Source organism: Acomys russatus, chromosome 30, assembly GCF_903995435.1.
Source record: "Acomys russatus chromosome 30, mAcoRus1.1, whole genome shotgun sequence".
Lineage (NCBI taxonomy): Eukaryota > Metazoa > Chordata > Mammalia > Rodentia > Muridae > Acomys > Acomys russatus.
In genome coordinates this window covers 12,195,137-12,217,590 of record NC_067166.1, presented here as the reverse complement: position 1 = coordinate 12,217,590, position 22,454 = coordinate 12,195,137, and the positions used below count along the sequence as shown (strand labels likewise).

At 41.0% G+C, this 22,454-nt stretch overlaps 1 protein-coding gene across 1 annotated transcript in view; it reads right to left on the bottom strand.

Annotated features, from left to right (window-relative positions):
- Ipo11 (importin 11) overlaps positions 1-22,454 on the bottom strand; it is a 148,240-nt gene that overhangs the window by 16,818 nt on the left and 108,968 nt on the right. Inside the window, exons 29-30 of the mRNA XM_051172607.1 lie at positions 16,115-16,210; positions 5,560-5,644 (exon numbers count right to left, since the gene is read on the bottom strand). Of these exons, the coding sequence (XP_051028564.1) occupies positions 5,560-5,644; positions 16,115-16,210 (181 nt within the window). The remainder of the gene's footprint in view (positions 1-5,559; positions 5,645-16,114; positions 16,211-22,454) is intronic.

Below are 22,454 nucleotides of genomic sequence, written 5' to 3'. Positions count from 1 at the left end.
TGAAAGGACCATTCATGATGAGGACTTAGACCCTCTGCTTAGATGTAGCAGATAGCGCAGTCTCCTTGTGGGTCCCAAAATATGGGGAGTAGGGGCTACCTCTGACATGGACTCTGGTGTCCACTCATTGATCACTTCCTCCTGCAGAGGTGGCCTTGCCAGGTCACAAAGGAAGAGGATACAGCCAGTCCAGATGAGACTTGATAGGCTGAGGTCAAATGATACAGGAGAAGCCCCCCCACCCCTTTCTCAGGACTAGGGGAGGGGGCAGGGGGTGAGAGAGGGACTGAATAACTGGGAAGGAGGAGGGAGGAGGCCACAATAGGGATGTAAAGTGAACAAATCAAAATAATAATAATAATAAAAGAAAAAAAGAAAAGGCTACCACGGAGGTATTTAGTGTTCCTGGTGTACTATCTGTGAGTGAAAAGAGGCTTTTCCCAAGTGGGGTCCAACTCTTCCCCCTGGGTGCTTTTATTACATCCAGACAGGACTGCACTGGCAGTTTCCAAGGGAACAGCATATCTGAAGTCACTGATAGTGGTTTTTAGTAAGAATCCAACTAAATAAGAAGGTAACATTTAGTAAGATTGCCTGCAATACTCAAGAGTAATACTGATACCAGCAGGCAATTAGTTAAGTTTCAGCTAAAATAAGGACACAAGTAAAATAAAATAAAAACACGTTAGAAGCCACTGATATATTAAACTCCAAGGTCATTTTCAATAGCCTTTTCTTTCCCAGTGTCTGTGATTGCCCTTACACAGCCTACTGTAGAGGATCTTGACCCAGATGATATCAAACTATTTTTTGATTAACATTTTAGTTTCATCTGAGAAAATTTTGCTATCTCAGGAGGGTGTCTAGTTATCAATTTGTGTCTTTATTACATCTCAGCTGGATTATGTCAATTCATTACTTTCTATCCTTTGCTTTAATGTCATTGGCAACTCTGTACTTTTTAAAGGCAGAATTGCCTATTCAAGAATTTTCCTAGGATCTGAGTTAAGCTCAGTGTTGGTTTTCAATGGTGTGTGCACTGTGGAAGAAACCCAAAGCATTGCTAGTGCTGGCCAGGGCCGGGCAGCAGAGCCATCGGCATCTGCCTCTGTGCTGCAGACTGGCCTGTGACTTCCAGGCTTCCGGCTTCCACCGTGCACCACCAGAGGCCATGCCTGCAAGGAAAGCTACACTCAGCCCTCAGCAGTGAGCTGCCTACTGTTTTTTAAGAGTTAGTCTTAGATGAAGTCACGTGTTCTCAAAGGACACTGCACATTCCAAGACCATCTAGCGATGAAGGCAAGGAATTGGGAACACCAGTGCAACAGTTGGCACATTTTAAGAGAGAAAAATAATGTAGAAACTTTAAAACATAAAAACAAGAAAAATCTTCCTTTAAAGAAATCGTCTTGCTAATAAGCTAGTTAATACAGAGTCTTATTAATACAGTATGTACACTGTTGATCAAATACACCGATAGGGACTGCAGAAGAAAAACACTCAGCAGAGGAAACACTGCTTATAAAGATTTCATGCTTTGCATATGTTGACTGTTCTACAATGTGGTCCTGGGATGAATACAAAAGAAAAACATTCCATTTAGAAGAAGGTACTTGACTGCCACTGAATGGAGGTCAAGAGAAGCCATTACACAACTACAGCAGACAGCATCGCGCGCTGCCTGGTTAAGAATAAGCAGACCACTGTTTTTAGAGAATCGGGAGGGTGAGGATTTAGAGTTGTGCTAGTTGAGCTTTAGGAGATCTGACTTGGTGCAGGTGATAATAAACATATGTGGTAACACATAAGTAACGATACGTATATACACAAGTATACATATGCATGAAAATAACAGCAACAGTGCTTTGTTTGTAGATAGAGAAATAGCAATTTGTACTTAATACTTTCTAAACGGTTATTTACTAGTAAAGCTTAAGAGTGGCACTGCTGGGGCTGGAGAGACAGCTCAGCATGTCTTGCTCTTGCAGAGAGCATGAGTTCAGTTCCCAGCACCCATGTCAGGTGGTTCACAACCATCCTCAACTATAGCTCCACAAGATTCTGACCTCTGGGGGCACTGCACACATGTGGCACACACTCTCACAGACAAATATACATAAACATAAAATAAAGATAAAACCTTTTTTAAACATTTCAAAACAAGGAATTATATTGATCTTAGCAAACAAATACTCTGAGGAAATGACTGAAAATATAGAAACACTGTTGGTACAAAAATATTATCTGAACTGTTTTAGTAAAAATTAATATCCCTAAAAATGTCATCAGGGAAATAGTTAAGTACATTAACATATGCTTCAATGAAAGCTTTATAGATGAACAAGAATTATTGATAGTTCTAGGCATCACCTACCTACTCATAATGATTTCGTGTTAACTAATTTATTAAAATAAAAAACTTTGGGTAGGGGCTGCAGAAATGGCTCAGAGGTTAAGAGCACCATCTGCTCTTCCGAAGGTCCCGAGTTCAATTCCCAGCAGCCACATGGTGACTTACAACTACCTGTAATGAGATCTGGTGTCTTCTTGTGGTGGGCAGGCACACATGTGGGCAGAGTACTGTATAAATAATAAATAAATCTTTAAAAAAATTTGGGTCTACCTATATTTTTTTACTAGCAAACATATTCTGGATATATTATAACTGGCTTTTCCTTGTTATAAATACCTAAAACTTTATAAAGACTATTGTATGCTAAAAGCTTAAGAAAAAAATAACTTTCATAATTTTCTCCTTTTTGTTTTCTGACATGGGTTTTTGCTAAGCAGCTCAGCCTGTCCTTGAATTTTTGGCACCCCTCCACCCCTTTAGCCTCCTGAGTGCTGGCATGAGTGGAATGCCACGCCCATTGCGTTCCATGCCATAAGCCATAAGGTAACAAATATGAGTGCTTCTATCTATCAAAGCACATATTCTTGATGTTTCATTCAAACAGTAGGGTAAATTTCCAAGGCTACAGGCACACAAATCTGAGACAGTGATTCCCAGGGACCACCTATGATGCTGCCATGGTTTATATGAGCATTATGTAATAATTCACACTGTTGTTGGCAAAAAACAAAACAAAACAAAAACAAAAACCCTAGAAAACAAGATGCTGTCTTCCACAAGCACTGAAGTGAAATCTGGTTTTAAGTGATAAAATACTTTTTATATTCAACAATATACAACCTTGCATCCAATAACCAACACAGCTACTGAGCCATGCTGATGACCAGATCCATGCTGTGGTCTTGATACTGCAACGCACTACTCTAACGCAGTCACAACTGCCACCCCTCATCTCCCCAAGGAAGAGCACTACGCCATTTCACATCTTTACAAAGGCTTAGCGCAGTACAGTAATACACTCACACACAGAGACCATACTTCCCAGTCTTCTATCACACTGGATGCTACAACTATGTCTGTTTTTAAGTCGTTACTATTGTTAGATTCTTACTATGCTGAATTTGGAAGTCAACTTTCAAACACAGTACACACAGGGTTCAGTACTATCCATGGTTCTTAGGTCCACACTTGAGGTCTTGAAACATGTTCCCTAAGGATAACAGACCATTTACTGTCTAACTACCTTTCTCTATCCTACTGCTTTTAAGATTTTTCTGCTTATCTCAAGTAGAGTCCATTTTAGGAGCTGTAGCTAGGTGAGAGAGATTGAGAGAGAGAGAGAGATTGAGAGAGAGGGGTGGGGGGCAGCCCTGAGATGAAGCTGCTGGTGCTGGCTCTGCTTATCTTGCAGTCTACGGAGAAGTGGCCCCCTTTTAGCTACCTTATCTCTAGCAATCACTATGGTTTAGTAGACCAGTGATAGCACATAAATGCCAATAACTGTTTGTGCCTCACGCATGATTGCTGCTACTGTCTCCTGAGAACACGGTACCTGAGTTCTGTCTCCACAGTGGTTTATGAGCTCCTGGAGGTAGAGCCTGGGTCTGTCATTATTTTTTCCCCATTTCTCGAGCACCTGCTATATGTCATACATGCCAAAAGGCACCGGAGAAGCCTACTGTATCTATCAATGAGGGATGCAGAGGTGCTAAGAGGGAGCCTAACCCCAGCAATTGGGAAACTGAGACTAAACACCAATCAGGGTGACATGAGAGTCTATCTCAAAAAATAAGGAGGAGAAGTTGTTACTGCGACTTAATTCTCCAAGACCTTAGGAGGCAGAAAAAGTTTACAGAAGACTGTCTACTTTTGTCCTAGTCATGTGACCCAAGTAGCAGGACAAAGTGATAGTGCAAGGCTCTAAAGAACCTCTGAGAGCAGGCAGAGGTATCTGTCCACTTCCAATCACTTTTCAACTTTGGGGATGGACACCTACATTTTTCTGTGACAATAATGCTATGTCCAATGCTTATAAAGTTGAGAACAGGAGGGCAAGGACTGGGAAAGGCCAAATGAGTTACACCAGAGGCCTCTTCCTGCTCTCATGTTCCATCTTAGGGTACTACAAGTCTCAGCGTAGAGAAGTTTCTGGGGGTACATTTGTACAAGAATGGCCATAAGGGCTTTAGGATAAATCAAAAACAGACTTTAGCTGACAGGCCCAAGCAATCTACTAACCCAGTTCTCTCTGGTGTCATAGATGAGGAGAGGCAAGTAAAAAGACAAGAAAATCTGTCCAAGGCCACGAGTAGCTGCACAGAAAGGATCTTGTACCAAGTAACTGCACAACAAAAGAATTTTGGTATAAAGAGTCATTCCTGGGCTGGAGATAGGCTCACAACCACAGCCACAACAATCACAACCACACAGAAGAATTCTTCAACTAGCTGTTGGCGAGGGTTTCTAAGTGTAAAGGCAAAGTGAAAAGGACTAAACTCAAGCCTGGTTTAAATGAAAGCTCTTAGAGCAGTGTGGTATGACCTAAGAAAGCAGGATGAAGCCTCTGAGCACTGAAGTAAGATAACTGAAGGGCTGAATAGAGTAACAAGACAAAATCATGACGAAAGCGCAGTGATTGTGAGGCTGCTCATGCGTGTGCTCCGTGGGGCAGGTAACATTGCTGCTGTCACCTTACAAGAAAGGAAAAAAGACACAATGAAGACAGGAAGTGCTGAAGCCAGGAGACCAGAAAAGATTTCCAGTGTTCACTGTGTCTATGCTCAAGGTAAGTATTGAAAATTAAGAATTATAAGTAAATTTCAAGGCAATATATTTCAGTATTTTCTTAGCTTCTTCTTTATTCGTATCAGATTCTGATTCAAGAATTAATGGCTAGCTGTCAGGAAATTTTAATACCTGTGATGTAGATCGTAAAAGAATCATTTTACAGAGTTAATAACATAATAGGGAAAGAAAACAATACAGTACATCGCCTCAAAATAGTTGTTTTTGATTAAACAAAAACCTTAAAGTTATCAAGTCTCATTTCTTTAATGAGCTTTAACACTTCTGCTCTTCTCAGACAAGTATCAACTGTCTCAGAACGATTTCCTATCCAAGGAGTAGAGCTCAGACACGTGGACTCTTCAACAAGGGATGAGTGGGGAGATATCACTGAGTGAGAAATGGCTACGCTTGTAACTTACCATCTTTTTCCTCTTGTCTTGCTCTGTGGGGGGTTCTTCATCTTCTGTTACTTTTGGTTCCTCGTGATGAGACATCAACATACAACTACAAGTAAAAATAAATAATCACCATATTTTAAGTAAAAGTGTCTGTACCATACTAAAGCAAGCCCTCAAAATAACTTTGAAATGCATGCTTCTTTGTAACAAATAACGAGAAGGTTTGACAAATAAGCCTTTTTCTTTGTTTTGTTTTGTTTTGTTTTAAGGCCGGGGAGCTGGCTCAGTCAGGGTGCTGTAGGAGCATGAGGGCCTGAGTCTGAGCCCTGAGTCCTTGCAAACAGCTGGGCACAGCAGCCACCTGTAAACACAGGACTAGGGAGGCGCCGGGCACAGCAGCACACCTGTAAACACAGGACTAGGGAGGCGCCGGGCACAGCAGTCACCTGTAAACCCCACAACAGGGAGGAGCTGGGCACAGCAGTCACCTGTAAACACAGGACTAGGGAGGCGCTGGGCACAGCAGCACACCTGTAATCCCCACAACAGGGAGGAGCTGGGCACAGCAGTCACCTGTAAACCCCGCACCAGGGAGGCGCTGACAGAAGGCTCCTGGGCTTACTAGCCAGCCAGGGTGGCTGAATTGGCAAACTGTAGGTTCAGTGAGAGACGCTGTCTCAAAAACTGAGGTAGGGAACAATTAGAAAAGACACCCAATACAGACCTGCCTCCGCACGCACATGCACAAACACACAAAGAACAAAAAGGTTTTCTTAATTATGTACTTTTTAAAACTCCACATTTTAAAATAGGCCACAGAAAAATAAAACAAAATAGGCCACAGAAAAATAAAATAAAATAGGCCACAGCAAAGGGAATGTGGAACGTTTAAGTTGGGCATTTGATACGGGATAAAAGGGTAGGAGGGAGGATCAGTATCTCAAGAGTAACTTGAGAAACCTAAGGCAGGGAAACCCTAAAATAGATACACATGATAAAATTTTAAAAGATTATTTATAGGATGCGTTTGAATCAACTACTACTTAAAAGATCTCTCTCTCTCTCACACACACACACACACACACACACACACACACACACACACACGCACACACGCACACACACACATTCTTTCTTTTAAGAACAAAACAAGACAAAACAACCCCCCCAGGACTTACACTTAAACTATTTCCCCCAACTCTTGTGCATCTGTAGAGCATACACGTAGTGACTTAACAGAAGCATCATCAAAACACTACCGAGTACGAACAATCGACTTCATGCTCCACATGAAATTACTCTGCTATGAGAAACTGATCCCCAGTGGCACTGGTAGCTTCAGTACAGTTAGAAATCATTTTATTTTGATTATCTGCACCACTGCTCTCCACCCTTAGCAGAGGTAATAGAAACATAGCTTCCTGCTCATCCAACACTCATTCGGGGAGACAAGAAATGAACACTGTCTAGTGAATCCCCACCAGTGCAACAAACCCCACAACTTTCTGATTTCCAACAGAACAACTGAGAAATGTATCAGAACTGTAAGCCTCTAAGCAACAAACTGTAGCAAAGAAGGTTTGGGTTCTCTTGATGTTCTATACCAAACTGAGGGGAAGGACAGCTCCAAAGTCAGCTTTTCAAAAATGCATTTGGGATTTAGGCCAGCTGCTAAAATCAGAAACTCAATCATGTTTACTGTCACAGTAGACTTGGGTGTCCTCCTCGCCATTAAAAATAACACCTTCAGCCGGGTGTGGTGGCGCATGCCTATAATCGGGGAGGCAGAGGCAGGAGGATCTCTGAGTTTGAGGCCAGCCTGGTCTACAGAGTGAGTTCCAGGACAGCCAGGACTACACAGAGAAACCCTGTTTCAAGAAACAGAGAAAGAGAGGGATGGGGGTAGGGACAAAGAAATATGAGAGAACCTTTCTCCAGGCCTGTTACTTACACTGTAACCAAACATGTCTGCTCTGCCTTCATTGACGCTATAGGATGTAGCACACTGAGGAATCTGTGCACATTAGTCACCTATCTATCAAGCTACCCCCTATTTACCTATCATCTATCTATTATCTATCTTCCATTTATCTATCATCCATCCATCTACCTATCTATTATCTGTCTATCTATTTATCTATCTATGCACCTATCATCTATATTTCCTTTCCTTTAATGACCAAAAACAATGTAAAGAAATAACTATGTTTACTTTACATTTGTGCAAATTATACTCATTCAGGTCTGAGAAAGATGTAAAACTACAACTTGTTTTCTGACTCAGGATTGAGTTATGTAATTATGTAATTTCCCTGCCACTGAGCTATATATCACCAGCCCCCAAACAACAAAAATTGTTACTGAAAAGCATAAAGTTGAAATATCTTCTGAAGAAAAGCTTCAGTTGAAAGGAAAACCTCTTTGTTAACAAAAATTAAAGGCAGTCACATTCTAATTGAAACGCACAAGACGAGATTTCTAATAAGCTAAAATGTATGGAGGCTTTGAATCCAATAATAGTTATGGTAATAAAATATTATCAATAATTATTTAAAATAACAATGACTGTCTTGTAAATACACACAGCAATTCCTCCACTACACACCAGAGCAGAAATCTGAAAAACTCCAAGCAGTAGGGTGCTAAATTAGAATCTTTCTCAACAAAAACCTCAAAAGGGTCAAACAGTACTAACAAATGTGGTGAGAAGCACGGGTCCTTGAGTGCTCTCTATCAGCTTCCTTCCTTACACGCCCAGCACACCTGGCCGGAGCTGGCAGCCGCACCGAGTGGTCTGGGCCCTCCTTCATCAGTCATTAATTAAGAAAATGCCACACAGACTTACTCCTACAAGGCAATCTGATGGAGGCATTTTCTCAGTTGAAGATCCTTCTTTCCAGATGACCTAATGTCACATTCACAAAAAAATAACCAGCAGAAACTACTTCACATAGAACGAAACCAGAAACATTATCAATTGGACACTCTTCACATACCCTTCTCTTTTTCACTTAATTTTGTTGCTGTACTGGAGATGGGACTCAAGAGCTGCAAGCATGCTAGGCAAGGTAGCACTGAGCACCACCCACCCTTCATCCTTCTGCTTCCCCGCATCACATACTTCTGAAATGGCTCTTCCCAGCCCCAGAGTCAGTGCTCAACAGCAAAGCCATGACAATCCTCTTCTCCTAGTCAATGGTAGTTTGTAGAAGGGACATGTTTATGGAATTCTGGTCAATTAGATAAAAGGGACAACATCTTATAAAAGGTTTCTAGAAATAGTTTACTTCAATCTTTAAAAAAGACAGAGAGGAAAATGTCTGCTACTAGCACTGTCATGCAACCCCTGGAGCTACTTTGTAAGCATACAGAAAACAGCCATCGGGCAGGTGTGCTGAGGGATAGAGCACAGAGAACCTGGTCTAGAATGCTGTTGGCCACGCCACATTACCTAATGCTGAAGCCACTTGTCTGTGAGCACACGGCTGTCAGAGGTAGCCAAGATCTTATTGTTAAGCTGCAAGTTGTTACAGTCCCTTATATAAATACCTTATGAAAACCTAAAAGACAAAAACAAAACTCCATTTCCTTCTCCTAGTGAGCTTACTCCCTTCTACCTGACAACAGCATGCAGCATGCAGCTCCTAGGGCTGCGCAGTCTTTTATCACAGCTGAGTCTTTTATCCTCCTGCCATAGCTTCCCCTGGTACGCCTTGCTATTTAAATTCCTTTTTCTTGTGCACTGTCTCAAATCCTCTTACGGTCCAAGTATCAGTAACTAAGTGAATGTAGTATATTAGCAATGGAAAGAATGCGCCAAGAAGAGAGAGAGAAAAGAAGCAAAGGGAATTCTAGAGGCAAGTTTGCTCAAATAGGCCAAAGCCAAGGATATGACTCACTGGGGAGACAGATTGTGAGCCAACACAAAAGTCTGATAGCCTATGGCACATTTAGGGTTTGATGGGCAACCCATGGAGAAAGAGAACAAGCCATGCTATAAAACCACACAGAATATCACCCAACAACTTGATTGTGTTCGAACACGGGCTTTGAGTTTTATGAGCAGAAGGGCGTGGCTAGGTAGGGGGAAGCTGAAGAGAGACCTCCTAGGAGGTAACTAAAGACAAGCTAGTGCAAGAGATAGTGATGGCTTCAAAGTCAATGGGTCTTGTTTCTCCTTCTTAGGTTCCGCTGTTATGTGGTTTCTCAGTCTCTTCCCTTTGAAGAGCCATCTGGTGAGGCCAATGAATCAAAGATGAAAAATCATTATAGAAGTCCAAGTTTTACTTGTTTCAAACAATACTACTTCCTTTATAGCTGTTTTCTCCTCTGCAGCTATAAAAAAATTGTTATGAGTCTTTTCTAATCAAGTTTACTGCTTCTTAAAAAAAAATGCTGGCTACATTCTTTTTTCCCTTTTACTTCCCAAATTGTGGTAAAAGGTTATCAATTTTTCTTCTATGCATTTCTGGAAAAGAAGAAGGAAGAATGCTAAGCAGACGATCAGTACGCAAGTCTCTAGGCTTATTAATAGGCTGACCTAATTTGATGAAAAACTCGAACTGAAACATAGCAAACAAATAGATGCAGATTTATCAGCTCTCAAGATGAAACTCCTGTAAAGGGTTTATTTCCTGTAGCAGTCTCAAGCGATACTGCTGTATTAATTAAAGCCAATCATAGGTATTCATTTACCTTAGAATATGAACTTTTAATAAATAAATAAAAATGAGATCATTAGAAGAACACCTAAGAACTCACTGCCATTTTCTCAAACAAAATATATCTAAAATCTAAACGGCCTAAATAAATATGACATGAGGTCATATTAAGATACAAGGATAAAAAGAAGCTTGAAATAGCACAGTTTAAAAAATAATCTGCATACCATCAAATTATAAAAACCTGCTGGCCCTCCTTAGCTGCTACTGCCTCCTCCCTCCAAAGTCTATCTTAAATTTAGCTCAGCATTGCTCACCAAGATAACATAACTTGTAACAGCTACCCGTGAGCTGCCTCTGGCTCACAAATTCAACAGATCATATGAACCTCAGTATAAATCCCATCATGTCATGTCTTAGGGCACTTTTCTACCCTTAAAGACTTTAAAGCCAGAACCACAGGGCCACACTGCCACGTTCAGCTGCTTGCTTGGGATACAGCCTAGCCCCGTCCTAGAATGACATTCACAAAAGCTTTGATTTTTGTTGCTTTTTAGGAATAGATCCCCCTTCTTATAAGTTGAAAGCTGAGCTGAGTGGGGACTTGTACTGAGGATACAATTCCTTTTATTCTGTTTTGAACAAAAGCTCAAACATTAAATGTCCATGTTCTTTTTCTCCACAACCTGTACTTTAATTACGTACATATTTGTTTGTTTTGTGCCCTGCTTGCCCTTCTTCAGTGTAGACCCCTAAAGAGTAGACAGTAATAGCCAGGGACAGAGTCAACTGAAATCTCTGCCAATTACATTACATTACATTACATTACATTAGTCCAAAGTTTTTCAATTTTAGCCTCAGGCATATTTTCACAGGGGCAAAAGGCAATGACATTATTTGCCAAAATGTCACAAGAATGGTTTCTAATACTGTTCCTCTCTGAAACCTTTTGAGCTGGGTCTCAGGGTCCACAATGCTCTAAGAACTACTATCTAATCCTACTAGTAACGGCCTGTAAGCTCCACTTACAGTGTTCAACTGCTTTCCTGGTCAAATTTCCAAAGTCTTCTACACCCCTCCAGCATGTCAGGCCTGTCACAGCAGTAGTGCCTCCCTGGTGCCAACTTCTGTCATATTTTTCTATTGCCTTGGCAAAACACCATAACCAAGACAACTTATAAGATAAAACATTTAATTTGAGGTTCGTGACTATGAAGAAAAAAGACCACACCTCCTAACCATGCCCAAGCAGTCCCAGCAACTGGGGACAAGTATTTAAACATCTGAGCCTTGGGGGTGGGAGTGAGGCTTTCTCATTCAAACCACCACATGTCACTTCTATACTTAAAAATTACAGTGACCACCACTGATTAAAGAAGATAATTTCAAAATTGTACTTCATGCTGGTTATTTAACTAGTTGGCTCCAATCCACTACATACCCTCAGAAGATACTCTTGCTGGACATGCAGCCCAGTAATAACGTATATGCCTAGTTTGTGCAAGATTGTGGGTTTGATCACACACACACACACACACACACACACACACACACACACACACACACACACACACACACACACAAGACTATACTCAGTTTCTTGGACTCTATCTCTAGGCTTCCTGATTCTAGTCCTGCTCCATGGTGTCACCCTAGTCCTGCTCCATGGTGTCACTCTAGTCCTGCTCCATGGTGTCACTCTAGTCCTGCTCCATGGTGTCACTCTAGTCCTGTTCCATGGTGTCACTCTAGTCCTGCTCCATGGCGTCACCCTAGTCCTGCTCCATGGTGTCACTCTAGTCCTGCTCCATGGTGTCACTCTAGCCCTGTTCCATGGTGTCACTTTAGTCCTGCTCCATGCTGTCACTCTAGTCCTGCTCCATGGTGTCACTCTAGTCCAGCTCCATGCTGTCACTCTAGTCCAGCTCCATGGTGTCACTCTAGTGCTGCTCCATGGTGTCACCCTAGTCCTGCTCCATGGTGTCACTCTAGTCCTGCTCCATGGTGTCACTCTAGTTCTGCTCCATGGTGTCACTCTAGTCCAGCTCCATGCTGTCACTCTAGTCCAGCTCCATGGTGTCACTCTAGTGCTGCTCCATGGTGTCACTCTAGTCCTGCTCCATGGTGTCACTCTAGTCCTGCTCCATGGTGTCACTCTAGTCCTGCTCCATGGTGTCACTCTAGTCCTGCTCCATGGTGTCACTCTAGTCCTGCTCCATGGTGTCACTCTAGTCCTGCTCCATGGTGTCACTCTAGTCCTGTTCCATGGTGTCACTCTAGTCCTGCTCCATGGTGTCACCCTAGTCCTGCTCCATGGTGTCACTCCAGTCCTGCTCCATGGTGTCACTCTAGCCCTGTTCCATGGTGTCACTTTAGTCCTGCTCCATGGTGTCACTCTAGTCCTGCTCCATGGTGTCACTCTAGTCCTGCTCCATGGTGTCACTCTAGTCCAGCTCCATGGTGTCACTCTAGTGCTGCTCCATGGTGTCACCCTAGTCCTGCTCCATAGTGTCACTCTAGTCCTGCTCCATGGTGTCACTCTAGTCCTGCTCCATGGTGTCACTCTAGTCCAGCTCCATGCTGCTAGTCCAGCTCCATGGTGTCACCCTAGTCCTGCTCCATGGTGTCACTGTAGTGCTGCTCCATGGTGTCACTCTAGTGCTGCTCCATGGTATCACTCTAGTCCAGCTCCATGGTGTCACTCTAGTCCTGCTCCATGGTATCGGTTTCTCCCTAAGCGCGGCTGCTGGTTTCTTACACAACTCAGTGCCTGGCCTGAACAAGTGCGAAAGGGACATCTGTCAACAATGTTCCTTTCAAGTGACAGCTATAGGGCAACCTACCCAGCTGCCAGGAGCCCAGGTGTGTGGTGAAGCTGTTTCTATACAGATCAGTTTCTAAATCGTGAGCTCGGCAAAGCAGAATGTCCCCTTTCCTCTGCCAACACACCAAAGGCACAGAAAAACGTTGAGCCAGAAAATTCATGCTTTATCTGCTTTCAAGTTGGAACTTAATTTTTTTTTTCTGCCTTTAACCTGGGTAGACTAGAATGCAAACCACCAGCCCCTCTAAGTATCCGTCTTGCCACTATAAACCAGAGATGCCTCGTTCAGCCTCTACAAACAGTTGAGTCAATCTCTTAAATATTTTTACAGGTGTTATTGCTTCTATTTCTGTAGAGGATCCTAACCTGCATACTATTCACACAGGTAAAACAAAGTTTTCTTCCTTTGTTCTAATTTATTTTCAAATGGAATTGTAATAAAAACGTCAACAGAACCAGAAACATTAGCATCCTTTCCATGAAGTGTTCAAATAAACTTAAGGGAAAGCTGAAAAGTAAGTTAGCCACTAAAGTGACTATTTTATGCTATTTTAACTTTTCTGGAAGTCTGACTGTGGAGGCCATGTGGACTGTAATGTTTAGAATTCTACAAGGCATAGGTCACAGAGCAGGAAGATGTATCACAGACCTCTGCAAGGACACAGAGAAGCTAAGCCCACACAAACAAGCTAACCTGGCTCTCTGTTCCTGTATGCCACATACCACCTCAGCGTAAAAACCATCTAGCCAGCAATTCTGGGAGAAGGAAACAGAAGTGGAGGTCTCGTTCTCATGAACAACAGCCCTTGAGTTTGGGTTTCGTTTCTCTATTTTCCCTTACGTTTTCATTTCTACTGTGGTCCCAGGGATTCAGTTCAGGTAATCAGGCGTCCACAAGCGCTCTGCCCACTGATCCATCCCACCAGCCTCTAGTGTGGCCTTCCAGGACAGTTTCCTAATTGGGTTGTTTTCTTGTAAAAGTTTTCCCCTCATGCTAAATTTGGGATAAGGAATAAGAACTTTCCTATCTAAACACACACACACACACACACACACACACACACACACACACACACACACACATATATAAAATAAACTAGACAAGGAATATCTGAACATAACCTGAATATTTTACCATTACTTGGAAATTGTGTTACACACTGTGTAAAAATATTATTTACTGTCATTATATTAAAGTCTTATTGTTAACAATTCCCAAATGCATGAGTGATTACTTATTTCTGTTTTGTAGTCACAAAAAACTGGATATTTTTATCTCATAGCAATTCTCCAAACACTAAATAACATCTAGACATTTTTATGTTTAATAATACCCCACAACATGTATCTGCTTATAGTTATGTTTTCAATAGTACAGGACTCAAATGGCAATCTTTCCTATTTGCTATAAGTAGCTTTGTAAAGAGCACACATGTTTGTTGCAATAATAAGCTAGGAAGCCTACAATCTCATGAAACTTTGCTGAACATTGTAGGTAAATATCTTTACTAATATAACAGTGAAAGAAAAGACATAATAAATGCTACCCACAAGAGATACAATTATTTTTAAATCTTTAAATTGATATTTGTATGAATGAGATTATTATTACTCTTAAGATTTATTTATCTTCATTTATGTGTAATGAGAGTGTGCCTGCAGGTACATCACATGCATGATGCCTACAGAGGCCAAAAGATCCCCTAGAATGGAGTTACTGCCGTGAACAGTTATGTGGAGGCTAGAAGTGAACCTGGGTTCTTTATAAGAGCAGAAAGTGACCTTTAGCTGTTGAACCATCTCTCCAGCCCCATCAGTATCTTTCGTTGTTATTTGTTTTTGAGATGGAGTCTCACTATGCAGATTCGGCTGGCCTGGGACGCACTATGTAAACCAGACTGGTCTTGAACTTAGACATGCACTTGCTGGGATTAAGGGCATATACCACTAAGCCTGGCTACCCGTCCATATTCTCAACAACATGATTTTACCTAACTATTCAACAAAACAAACAAACAACCAAAACCAACAACAACAACAAAACCGCATAATTTTACCTATTACTTTTTGGAACTACTCATTCACCTGAAAAACACATAAGTCCCCCCAAAAGGAGCATTTAAATCACAAAAACATAAAACCTATTCAAAAGGTCCTTAAAAATTTATAATATTTTTAAGATTTATTTAATTATTATTTATACAAATTCTGCCTGCATGTGAGCCAGCAGGCCAGAAGAGGGCACCAGATCTCATTATAGATGGCTGTGAGCCACCATGTGGTTGCTGGGAATTGAACTCAGGACCGTTGGAAGAACAGACAGTGCTCTTAACCTCTGAGTCATCTCTCCAGCCCCTATTTATAATATTTTAATTTATTCTCTGGCAATTTTACCCATGTATATATAATGCATTTTGTCATATTTATGCCCTATTTCGCTCTCCAATCCCTCCCCATTCCCTCTAGAATGTTCTTTCCCTCCTTTTAAAAAATGCCTTAAAAAAAAAAATATATATATATACATATATATATAATTATATATACACATATATATCGAAGGCAACCCCCCAGTGGCTACATTCCTACAGAAAAATAACTCCCTCTCCCCAGCAGCCATTAACTGTTAGGAGCTCAATTAGGAAAAAAAAAAAAAAAAAAAAGAATCATCAAGTCACAAAATGATAATTATTCTATCAAATAAGCTCAATTTGGAATATAGTAACATAACAAAGCAGGGACTTTAACACATCAACTAATAAATATTGTAAGCAAAATAAAGAAAATAATAATAGTTTGTGTCGTGCTGCCAATATAGCTCAGTTCACAGCATGCTCACCAACACATACAAATCCAGGACCACGTACAGCTGGGATGGAGGAATGCAGTTATAGTAAGTGGGAGGTGAAAGACAGAAGGATCAGAAGTTCAAGGTCAGCTTGGGCCTTGTCATAAAAACAAACAAACAAAAACCAATTAAATAGAAACTGTATAAAAGACAAAACTATACTTTCCACACTGTGAACTAAAAACCATCATGCAGCATTATTTAGTCCCCTACATCTAAGTATGGTTAGTTAAAGGATCCACCCACTCTTTGTAGGTTCTTGTTTCAGGGTCTTCTGTCATGACATCATGAAGGGCCTCCACTGAGATATTTATAATTCCACAGAATTTATCTTGAATAACACTAGAATAAAAGAAAAACAGAACAGATTAATCAGTATTTTAACAGCATCTTAAAAAAAAAAAAAGTCCAAGATTTCCAAGATGGCAACACCGATTGCACACTGCATCTGATTAGCAGGAAATACAGGGCTGCACAGCGACCTAAAGACCAAACTGAGAACTACAAAACACCAGTGCTGCTGCTGCTGATTCTCAGGTGAGAGGGATCCAAACTGTGTGGGACACGGGTGCGTCCAACCCCTGGCCACCCAGCTAACCCTCAGAAAAATCCCTGGGAACAGCCCACATTAGCCGCCATCTTGGGAAGGACTGTGGGAAATCCCTGGGGGCCCTCACTACTGGCTACTGCTTACGGGACCCCGGACAGAAAAACTGTGGGATATACTTGCAGCTCTGGGTTCTTACTTCTCCCCCCCCCACCACCACCACCCCCAAGCCCCCATCAGCTGCTTCCTGGATCCTGGACAGGGAGTGAACAGCCAGAGCTTAGTCCCAGCACAGGGCACAATCCACATTAGCTGCATCTTGAGCTATCTCAGACCCCCAGCTGCTTGCCAACCTAGACTGGCTGGGTCATGGAGCAGATGAATATACCCCTGCCATTCCAGGGCCTGTAGAACTTATGAGCAGCTTGGAGAGCCGATCTCCTACAACACCCCCAACTGGTTATCAGCGGGGAACAAACCTGTGGCTTGCTGAGCTGAATCCACCTCTGGCCACAGTCGGCATTAACCGCCATCCTACAAACAACTTCAGGCCTTGGTCTGTATACGCACACCAGCCTGAAGCATACTACTCAGATACAGCTAAGACACAAGGCAGAGACCAGCTTTGGCCATATTATCATTAACTGCAATTCTGCTAGCAGCATCTGGCCCTGATCTCACCCAGCCCACCTTCAGCCTATTGGCTAGATCCACCTAGGTTATGGAAAAACAGAAAACCCAGAATAGCTAAAATGGTCCTATACAATAAAAGATCTTCTGGAGGAAACTCCGTCCTGGACCTCAAGCTATACTATAGAGCAACAGTAATAACAACAGCATGGTACTGGCATAGAAATAGGCTGGTTGATCAATGGAATCGAATCGAAGACCCAGAAATAAACCCACATACCTATGGGCACTTGATTTTTGACAAAGAAGCAAAATCTATACCATGGAAAATGGTAGCATCTTCAACAAATGGTGTTGGTCTAACTGAATGGCTACATGTAGAAAAATGGAAATAGATCCATATCTATCACCCTGCACAAAACTGAAGTCCAAATGGATTAAAGATCTCAACACAAAACCAGACATACTGTATCTGTTAGAAAAAGTGGGTTAGAGCCTTCATCTCACTGGCACAGGAGACAACTTCCTGAACACCAACAGCTCAGGCCCTAAGATCAACCATCAATAAACGGGACATTATGAAATTGAAAAGCTTCTGTAAGGTTAAGGACACTGTCAACCGAACAAAATGACAATTTACGACTTGGAAAATATCTTCACCAACCCTACATCTAACAAAGGGCTAATTTCCAAAATATATAAAGAACTCAAGAAATTAAACAACACCAAACCAAATTACCCAATTTAAATATGAGGTACAGAGCTAAATAGAAAATTCTCAACAGAGGAATATAGAATGGCTGAGAAACACTTAAAGAAATGTTCCTCTTCCTTAGTCATCAGAGAAATGGAAATCAAAATGACTCTTGAGATTCCATCTTATACCTATCTGAATGGCTAGGATCAAAAAATCAGGTGACAGCACACGCTGGCAAGGATGTGGAGAAAGGGGAACACTCCTCCATTGCCGGTGGGAGTACTAACTTGTACAACCACTTTGGAGATCAATCTCATCCTTTATCAGGAAATTGGGAATAATTCTACCTCAGGATCCAGCCATACCACTCTTGGGAATATACCAAAACAATGCTCCACCATACAACAAGGACATTTGCTCAACAATATTGATAGCAGCTTTATTTGTAATAGCCAGAATCTGGAAACAACCTAGATATCCCTCAAGTGAAGAATGGATAAAGAAACTGTGGTACATCTACACAATGGAATACTATTCATCTATTAAAAACAAGGAAATCTTGAAATTTGCAGGCAAATGGATGGAACTGGAAAAGATCATCCTGAGTGAGGTAACCCAGACCCAGAAAGACACACATGGCATATACTCACTCAAAATTGGACATTTGCCACATAATACAGGATAACTACACTACAAAACAGAGTCAGAAACATCAACCAAGGACCATGGATGTAATAGCACAGTCTCCCTGAAGTAGGGACCACTTCAGCCACGCACTCTGGCCACCGAACTTAGATCATTTCCCCCTGGCAAGATGGCCATGCCAGGATACAGAGGAAGAGGTTATAGCTAATACAGATGAGACTTGATAGGCTGAGGTCAGATAGTAGGGGAAGAGGGCTCCCCTGTCTGAGGAGGGAAGAAAAGGGGAGGAGGGAGGGATAGAGGATCGTGAGGAAATGAGGGAGGGGGCTACAGTCAGCACGTGAAAAATTTAAACTGCAGAACAAGCAGGTAACTTATATTGCTAATCCCACCATATGGGACTAGCTCTGAGACTGGCTGCAACATAAATGTCTAGGCATAGACAATGCTTCTACTGACTAAAGAACACCTATGAATTACTATTAGATGTCATTCTTCATACGGCATGAATGAAGATTTACAGATGTCTTCTTTTTCTGCTCATACAAAGAACAGAAATCCAGCCTTAATTGCTCCATGCATCACGCATACCTTTTATACACTTACAATTCCAGGACTGTATAATGCTTGTGAGAAATTACATGCTTTCAAAACAATACAACCAGACACTGACATTGGATCAGACCTGACAGGATGCATTCCTCGCAAAATACTAGACACTGACATCCTGTTTGGAGAAAGTGGTTGAAAAGAAAGAAGGGGTTATATAAAAATGTACAGGGAAAATAAAACAAAAAGTAGATTAGTGAATCTACTCCTCAACTTAATACCTCAATTGTCACTCACAAGATATTGTTAGTGCACTGATATAGAATTTTGTATATACATGCAAAGTAAGTTCTAGATACAGTGGTATAGAATTCAAATGTAAGATTATGCTTCACACACATTATGTGTATGTATGTATATATATATACATACATATATATATATATACACACTCTAATATGAGTTATTGTACCTATATAACTCAATTATAATACAAGGCTTACTTCCAATGCTTTGAAAGTGCTATCTGTTAGTAGATTACATCATGGTCAAGTCAATTGCTAGTCTACTTTTATCACAAGAATATAAATCTTAGGTACAGCAGATAGATATGATTCTATAGAAAGACAAGGTCTTCAAAAAAAAAAAACCCAGAGGCATGCAGAATATGGCATTTTAAAATGTTTTTATTACTTTAAAGATTCATTGACAATGAGACAGGTTAACTTTTGGCAACACCCAGCCTACCTCAAAGAAGATGATGAGCATCAAAGAACCTCCTTATGGAGATGGCTTCAAATGTGGCAAACTAGCCACTGGGCAAAAGGTCCTCATTTCTACCACAGACAGAATTTTGCCTTAAAAAAGCGCAAGCTTGGATGAAGGCAGAGTCAACAGCCAAACTCTGCCAAGGCAAGGTAAGCAATTCCTCAATAGTTCCCTCCTCGCAATATGTCTGTCAGATATATTGGGCCAGAAGGCTGAAGAAGATGCTCCAACATTATAGAGAGTTTTGGGTGACTATTCAGGTAGAAAACTGTCTCTGCCATCTTTGCATTTGGAAAGCTACTAACCTCCACTCCCGGCATACTCAGATAATCAAGTTTACTTCTTCTCAAGTCTCTGAAGGAGTTAAAGACCAGATAGCTTAGTTTTACAATGAAGCTTAGTTGTTTAGGGGTTAAGATGTTTTTAGGTCTAGATAGGTGTTCTAAGTTGATAATGACAATATGTGATGGAGATTGATTTACATTCAGAAATTTAGATGCACCAAGATAGGAAAGATGTCTTCTTCAAGGCTGTCAAATACAAATAGCCAAAATACTAAGAATGTAACATGTATATAATTCCTGATTGTGTCACAGTTCTTCTTGCCATAGGTAATCTATTGCATATATGTGTAATAATATAAATGTATATGTACAAAAATAAAATAATTAAAAAAATAAAACAATGTCCAACATTGTTGTTTTAAAAAAATCCAAACACTATCTTGAACATGTAAATTTGGTACTGAAACAGAAAAATAAAAGCTTCCAAATATTTTTAAGGTAACATTTTTTTACAACTGCAAGTAATATAGGCAATTTTGTTTAAATATTAGATGAGTGCATCATGGAAGATAACTGAAGGCTGAAGAGATGAGTTGGTTGTTAGGAGTACTTAGCATGGGAGCATGAGGACCTGAACTTGAATCCCCAGAACACACATAAAAAGGCAGGTGCATTTGTGTGTTTGTTACCCTAGCTTTGAAGGTAGAGACAGGAGGATCCCTGGGGTTAAAACCTTATCTCAGGAATAGAGTAGAGAGTAGAGAGCAATAGAGACAGACATCATATGGCATTTACAGTCTTCCCTCCCCTCCCCCCCCGCCACACACACATCAATTTGATGATTTTTTTCCTAATAGTCTTGTGTTAATTTTACAATAACGAGGACACAACAGTGCTGGCAAAAATCTACATTTCTGAGGACACTGTCAAGGGAAAAGAAAAAAAAAAAACACGTTGTAGTGTAAAAGAAAATATTGTTAAAACATTTGGAACAACTTGGACGCAGCATATAAAGAATTCAGAACAACCCATCAGAATCAGCAAACAAACCACTTCACTTTGAAGTAGGAAAGGTTTGGGAAAAAATTTTTGAACAGGCACTTCACCAAGAAGATATTCAGATGCCATGGGAGCAGCTGAAAGATGCTGAATGTCATTAGGCATTACAAAAGTACAAGCTGAAGTCACAATAAATTTTATTTAAAGGTAAAACTAAGATTGGCGATCTACAGCTCTGGAGACAGCTAAGCTGATAAAGTGCTTGCAAAAATACAAACCTACCTTAGCCTCAGAAGCCATGGGAAAACACTGGGCATGCAGCACATGCCTACTGGAAGACAGAGACAAACTGGCTTGGGCTTGCTGCTGACATGGCCCACAAGAAGTAGGAAGCCTCAGGCCAAGTACAATATGGACGGCTCCTAAGAACAGATCCAAGGTTGTCTCTAGACTACATGAGTACACATGTGCATGCCAATGCATCTCTTCCACATTATCCCACCAACATAAAAAACATGGTTGGCAATGTTACGTGATGGTAAAGGGCCTTACATATTGTCAGTAAGAACTTAAGATGCAATATTTACACTGGAAATTATGCCACATTTTAATAAGGTTAAGCAATCCTACTTCTAGGTATTTACCTAAGACTCAGATGAGCATTTTAAGATCTATACAAATATTTGTGATAGCTTTAACAGTCCCAAGCTGCAATCCACAAATGCCTATCAGCTAATCAATGAATAATAAATCTGAACATACACTCAGGCCCATGGAATACATTCAATGGAATACACTCAGCAAAGGAAAAGAGCTGCCCAGGCAACATGAGTGATTCACCAAAGCATCATGGTGAGAGCAGCAAGCCAGACTCAAAGGCTACATACTGTATAACTGTGTCTATAAAATGTTCAACAGCCAAACGGGAGGATACAAGTGATGGGATAATGATTGAGTTATAATCTGAATAAATTAATCAAATAAAAAATATTTTTAAAAATGTTCAAAAGCCAAGTCTACTTGATCAACAGCTTTCCAGGAAGGAAAAGAAGGCAACATTTTGGGTGACATAATTTCCCTCTAACACGAGCACGACAATGGTTGTGCAAAGGTGTGCATTTTTCAAAACTGTGTACCTTTGTTATACATGAACTACAACATATGACAAGCATTTAAAGAAAGTAAAAGCAGCCATCTACTACCACATAGTGTAAGTATAATTAAGTTGTACTACAGGAATTTACAAGTAGCTGAATGAACTTCGGGACTACACCATTAGCCCTGCAAGGACATATGACCCTGTAGTACTCAGACTTCATTAACATGCATAATTAACTCTTTAAAATGTTCAGTACACACACTGGACGTGATGATGCATGCCTTAATTCCAACAGTAGGGAGGCAGAGGTAGGTGGCTCTCTTGAGTTCAAGGCTGCCCTGGTCTACATATTAAGTTTCAGGCTAGCC